Source organism: Bactrocera neohumeralis, chromosome 2, assembly GCF_024586455.1.
Source record: "Bactrocera neohumeralis isolate Rockhampton chromosome 2, APGP_CSIRO_Bneo_wtdbg2-racon-allhic-juicebox.fasta_v2, whole genome shotgun sequence".
NCBI classification, from domain to species: Eukaryota; Metazoa; Arthropoda; class Insecta; order Diptera; family Tephritidae; genus Bactrocera; species Bactrocera neohumeralis.
This window is the reverse complement of record NC_065919.1, coordinates 84,656,270-84,662,272: the sequence shown is the minus strand read 5'-3', so window position 1 is coordinate 84,662,272 and position 6,003 is coordinate 84,656,270. Positions and strand designations below refer to the sequence as shown.

Here is a 6,003-nt window from a genome sequence, read left to right as displayed (position 1 = left end):
CCAAGTGTTGTTTTACTTTTGGATTCCTAATAAAAACAAGATACCCTTCACAATTACAAAATATTCCTTATAAGAACTTGATTTCGTTCGGATATCTGAAAAACGGACGAAAGAATTTTTATAACCCTAAACCACTTCATTTTCAAAAAAGCTAGCTCAAAACTGGTTTTAGACCCCTTATTTTCTTACTCGAAGTTGTTCTGAATGATCTGTAGAACATTTCCCGCATACGCGATTTTTTAGTTTTTTGAACTCCCTGTAAATCAACTCGCTCTACTAAATCGACACAGATGTCATGCTGATCATTTATATTTTCCTCTGGTTGTTAAAATTTCGTCGCAACCTCAATATACACCGCTGAGGGTATAATTAGTTAACACATTTACAAAAGCGGTTTATGTCTTCAAATTATAATTTACTTTCGGACTTCATAAGCGATACATTATGTTCAGCAGAAGTTAAACTCTCATTTACTTTATACCTTTAAACTTATTTCACTGAAAATTAAATTTCAAAAAACCGGCTAGCACAGTGATTTCGTTACAGCACATTTTTCGATTAACCACTAAATCAAGTATAAGGCGGCGCACATTTAAGCTGCTTTGGCTATTGGTTTTGCATCCTCAGCATCAAGTTTCTTGATACGGTTTAAGTTAATGCATTCTCTGAAAGCTGCAACTTCTTCGGAACACTTCAAGGTTTGACCAGGATTTGCGCGATAACAAGCAATGACTTGTGCCTTGAGGTCCTGACACGGTGGTAATTGGTGTACAGGCGAAGCTGTAGCAAAGCGCTGACGAACATCCTCAAGTGCTGAGGAGTATTCTTTTTCCATGATTGTATTTGTTTTCTTGAGTGTCTCTTCAAGCGCAACCAAACGCTGACGCCACATCGCATCATTTTGCGTAAGTTCGGCCTCTTTTTGACGGACCATATCAGCTGCTGTGATCGTTGTGCCGCTTGGAGCAACGTAAACTGTCTGAGTTGCAGGTGCTTGGTAAACAACGGTTGGTGGTGCTACAGCTGGTGGTGTTGCCGGCTTAACGGGAATTGGGCGAACATCTTTGACTGGAGGGGCTGGTGCCGCTTCTGCCGCAGCACTTTCTTTCGCTAAAAATAAAATTAATATTATAAAATAATTCCAGTGTTAATTTTCAAAATATAGCAACAAAAATCGAATGGACATTGTCGCTGTTGCATAACAAATGCCAATAAGATTTGAGCAGATAACTAATGAATAATTATTGCTGCTTTTAGGGCCAACCTGCATACTTTTCGTTAGGAAATCAATTTGTATCGTATATACCTTGTTTGTTTATGCCTTTCTTTAAACGTTGCACAACCTCGTCGGATATGTCGATAACTCCAGGGTTCGGGTTGTCCATCGACACAGAGCGTGGTTCAGTTGAATGTGCCGCTCCCATTTCAGTAATTTCTTCGACAGTGACACAAAGAGTTCTATAATAATATATTGTACAGATTAGTTACTTCTATTGCTGTAGGATATCTATAAGTATATATGACTTCAACATACAGTTCCAAAATTCGCTACCACAAAAAAAAAAAAAAAACCTCAACGAACACACGCACGGCGGAACGTCATAATCAGCTGTGCTTACTGTCCATGCCATATTAAGATAATGTTACTATATTTTTTCAATTGCATCAATCAAATTATTTGTTCTATCATTTTCAAAAATATAATTTTTTATAATTGAAAATAAAAATTTGTTTGAAATACAGAGAGTATGCATTGGCTTATTAAATTATTTTAATCACTTGGAGTTTCGGTCGGCGTAGATTGGTTCAACAAGAATGCGGGATTTCAAAACAAACTGGCTGAGAACTACGGCAACTCTAGGGAACAACTGGTTCTAAATTATTTGGCATGCTTACACGCTCTGCTCTGTTCCATTCCACCCTATTCTTCTTTTTTATGGCACTAATTGTCTTGTAGTTACCGCGTATTTATGTTCAATTTGTTTTTTAAATCGAATTTCTCCAATAATTCATCTTCCAATATATGTATTATGATCTTTATACAATTGAATTTCGCGCAAAATTAAATGAAAATGGAAGGAACTCCTAGATTGAAAAAGAGAGGGTCGCTTACTTTGGGACGACATTACAAAAGAGATGGTATGTTGATATTAAATAGAACAATGGTTACAAAAAAAAAAAAAAAGAATCTGAAACCACGTATACGTATTTTTATTTTTTTTTTTCCAGCGTCTCCAATTATTTTACAAGGAAAAATGCGTTCATCCTCAATTAATAGCATCGATAATAACAATGATGACAACGACGAATATCAACTTTTAAGAACACCTAAAACGCCTTCAATTACTTCATTAAGTTCTGATAGAGGCATCGAATGTACACCGCCACACAAAAAATTCAATTTAGATGACAGTGTGGAATATTCCCCCAAATGCTTCGATAATAGTTTTTCGCCCGGCGGTTTGCTATCACAGACACTTTCTTCAAATAGTCCTGAAGTCGGTTGGAAATGGGGCCGTCGTTCCACCGATGACCCAGCAGAAACTGCCACTCCAGATTCGGCTTATGCAGCAGATAGCAGTTTTACTTCAGCTGGGTCTAGTAGCAAAGATGTAATTAGCAGATTAGGACGATTTCGTAGCGATTCCAATGCTCAACGGCTTGCTTATGAAATGCGAAAGGAGGAACAGCGCCGAAAACTGGAAATACAAATGCGACGAGCCGAAAAGCTACGAGCAGATGAATTATTAAAACAGCGTTGTGCTAAGCTACAGGAGCAACTAAGAGAAGCAGAGAAACGACGTAAGCAGGAAATGAAAAAAAAGTTAGAAATACAAGAGCAACTTCAAAGAGAAGAAGAAAACAAGAAATTTTTGGAAGCAACCGCAGAATCGGAAACCATAGCAGAATTAGCTGAAATAAATGATATTTTCGCAAATGCGAACGATACTTTAGATGACTTCTTCAATGATTCAGATTCTGATGATTTGCTACTTGAAGCCACGCAACAGGTAGAATCAAAAATAATAGAGCAAACACAGAAGCCAGAAATTAAAACAACAGTAACTTCCCAAACAACAACATTAGTTGCAAATAATTCAGTACAAACACATAATAAGGCACTAAATCAAGAGAATACGTCAACAACTCCAAATCGTGAAGAAAAGCGTTCGTCTCTTTATATGAAGTTTTTGGAGGATGACACCCCAGATGATTGGCTCTTTTCACTCGATGATGAAATTTTACAAGCCACACAGCAACCAAAGCCACGTAATTCGCTCCAAAGACACAATTCTATGCCTACTAATACTACTAATCCTTCGATGACTTCAGCTACTGGCGGTGCCGGAGCATCTAAAAGAATCTCAACTATTACCTCGTCTGCATTACAAACTTCTTCGAGTACGGCAAGTTGTAAAGCAGTTTCTTCGCCAAAAATCAAACGTCATTCGAGTTCAACAGCCCTCCGGCCCTCTACAAGTGCTGCCTCCGGTTGTAAGTAAATTATATTTTCTCAAAACACTTGTATTTGTGTATTCAGATTAAACATAGTCGTCTTGCATTACATCCTTTAAGGCTCAATTTGCATTAAATGAAGTGCGAGCTATTTTAGGAACTCCCTCTTTCTTGATGCTTTCAATAGTGAACACAGTAAATTATATTTTTTTTTGTTATATTTTTTTTTCATCATAGATCGTGGTCACCAGCCCTATAACAAGAAGTAAATTGGCCACAAATATAACCGGAGCGCCGTCGATTTTTATGTATCGAGTAAAAAATAACAATCTAGCAATTAATGAAGGAAATATATATATATTTTTGAAATATGGATATACATATGTACGTAATGTTTATGAAAAATCCGAAATCAAATTATTTAGCATTCATTTACAATGCCTTCATTTCACTTTCAATATCATCTAGCGCTAGTATTATATAACACAAGCGTATGTACACATGCCTTGGTGATTTTGTGTAAATGTGATACAAAACAATGATGCTTATTGGTTCATCAGTATGTATACGGAATAAATATAATTCATGATTGCATAAGCAAATAATTAAGTTATGATAAACATCTAGATGAAAGTTATGTTCTGTTTGAACGTGATAGTGATAGTGGTGTTCTGTTGAAAATTTTTCTGATAGTGTTAATTAATTGAAAGAGTTTGTGAGAAAAATAAACTATCTGTTAAGCCATAGTAATAATCAACTAAGTATTATAGTATTTTATTTTGTCTTGTTTTATGTATAATAATAACATCTACTCTATTAATTAGAGTTTTCAACTGAAATCCGTTGCTCACATGCAAAAATTTAGTTGTTTAGTTTCTAGTTAATATGTTAGAAATCCTTGATAATGCCGACTTCCGAACTGATTGTCGAGTTAAGTCATACGCATGCACGCATAAAGTTACCTACAGAACTTACATATATATATTCGGTTTGTTCCTCATAATCTTCCTTATATTTAAGAGCTTCCTCATAACAATAAATACATTCATCGCTGATATTTCATTTATGGTTAAAATAATTTATTTTTAAAAACTAGTTGTATTTAAGCATGTGAACAAACAATTTTTTTTATTAAAATTTATATTTTTTATAAGTAATTATAAAACTATCTAACAAAATACCAATTAAAGAAAGCGAAGTTTCAGGCTTTAAATCACTATTTTTTATTTCTTAAAATAATTAAAATATTTTTTGTTTTTATGAAAATATGTAAATATAAATGATCCATATACGTACAAATATACAAGATTTTCTACCAGTGTTGTTGTTGTTGTGGCGGCGAATTCTGCCGGGTTGACCGTCGTTGACCGAGTAAAAAATCCGGCTCCGTTCTGGTTACGTAGACCCGAGTGTCGTGGGACTACTAGTCTTCAATAACGGTTAGTAGTTTCTTCACTTTCGAAGCAGCAAGTAATTCCAATCCTTCTCCTCATGGTGTTTTCAACAGCTAGGAGTCTTCCTTTTTTTTGCCATATTAAGTTCCTTTTATAGGTGGAGATGCATCCATTGCATATACATATGTATGTATGTCTGTATTTCTCTAACTTTTTTTTTTGGTAATTTTAGTGTTTCACTGTGTTCTCGATATAGTCTGTTGTAGTTGTAGCAGCAGAATTCTTCCGAGTTTACAGTCCGGGTCCGTTCCGGTTATGTAGACTCGACCGCCTTGGGAACGGATATAGCTTGTTTTTCTTAACTGCTGTTGTTGTCGGCATAGTTAAGGAAGGACCTCTTGATGCTTCTGGGAGGCGATTCCGCTACAAGCAGGTGATTGCTGGGATCCCAGCAGAAATTTATGTTAGGCTACAACAACAAAAATTTCTCTATTGTTTGCTAATTGGTTAGCTTAATAGATAGATTTTCGATACTAACATATGGAAGAGACTCATTTGTGTGCTATGTATTCCAAACTTTTCATTATTCGAACAAATTAAAGATTTCCGTTTATAAAGGCCAAATATATGAATTTTACAAAGAAATTTTGAACCTTGATTTCGACTTTTAATGTTGACTGCTAAAACTTCTTTAAGTAGATTGAAGAAGGGTTTCGTTTTAAATCGGGAATCCTAAATTGTTCAAAAGGAATGGCCTATAAGTGAATCCACAGGCACAGTACAAAATGTGCCCGTGTCAGTGAGACAAAGAAGTGCCACTAGTGTCGAGAATATTGCTGCCGCTAGCGCATCAATTGAGGAAGACCCAAATCGGTCTCTCACACGTCGGTCTCAAGCGTTGGGCATCTCTGTGACGTCGTTGTTACGATTTTTGCGAAGAGATCTTGGCCTAAATCCTTACACGATCAAATTGATACAAGAACTGAAGTCGCTTGACCACCAGAATCGTCCTATGTTCGTGAATTGGGCTGAACAACAACTTGAAAATGGTCATTGGGCCGTGCTTCTTCCGTGATGATCAAGACCCGCACGTTACTATGGATGGAAATCGCTACCGTTCAATGATAACCGAATATTTTTGGCCCGAATTGGT

General features: G+C 36.1%; 2 protein-coding genes across 2 annotated transcripts; one reads left to right on the top strand and one right to left on the bottom strand.

Annotated features, from left to right (window-relative positions):
* Positions 1-394: 394 nt before the first annotated feature.
* LOC126751721 (MICOS complex subunit MIC25) lies at positions 395-1,616 on the bottom strand. The gene is made up of 3 exons (XM_050462207.1): positions 1,535-1,616; positions 1,307-1,458; positions 395-1,110 (listed from the first exon to the last, which is right to left on the bottom strand). The coding sequence occupies exons 2-3, from the start codon at positions 1,422-1,424 to the stop codon at positions 593-595; spliced, it is 636 nt and encodes a 211-aa protein (XP_050318164.1). The 5' UTR covers positions 1,425-1,458; positions 1,535-1,616; the 3' UTR covers positions 395-592.
* A 342-nt stretch (positions 1,617-1,958) lies between these two features.
* Positions 1,959-4,217, top strand: LOC126751716 (uncharacterized). The gene is made up of 3 exons (XM_050462202.1): positions 1,959-2,139; positions 2,230-3,495; positions 3,694-4,217. Exons 1-3 carry the CDS (start codon positions 2,067-2,069, stop codon positions 3,723-3,725), a joined length of 1,371 nt encoding a protein of 456 aa, XP_050318159.1. The 5' UTR covers positions 1,959-2,066; the 3' UTR covers positions 3,726-4,217.
* Positions 4,218-6,003: the final 1,786 nt, after the last annotated feature.

Bases quoted from the DNA above. Each gene is read 5' to 3' on its own strand.
- LOC126751721 (XM_050462207.1), bottom strand. From the start codon at position 1,424: ATGGGAGCGGCACATTCAACTGAACCACGCTCTGTGTCGATGGACAAC. The intron at 1,111-1,306 runs GTATATACGATA...TTTTATTTTTAG, and splicing joins GAAAGGCATAAACAAACAAG to CGAAAGAAAGTGCTGCGGCA.
- LOC126751716 (XM_050462202.1), top strand. From the start codon at position 2,067: ATGAAAATGGAAGGAACTCCTAGATTGAAAAAGAGAGGGTCGCTTACT. The intron at 2,140-2,229 runs GTATGTTGATAT...TTTTTTTTCCAG, and splicing joins ACGACATTACAAAAGAGATG to CGTCTCCAATTATTTTACAA. The intron at 3,496-3,693 runs GTAAGTAAATTA...TTTTCATCATAG, and splicing joins TACAAGTGCTGCCTCCGGTT to ATCGTGGTCACCAGCCCTAT.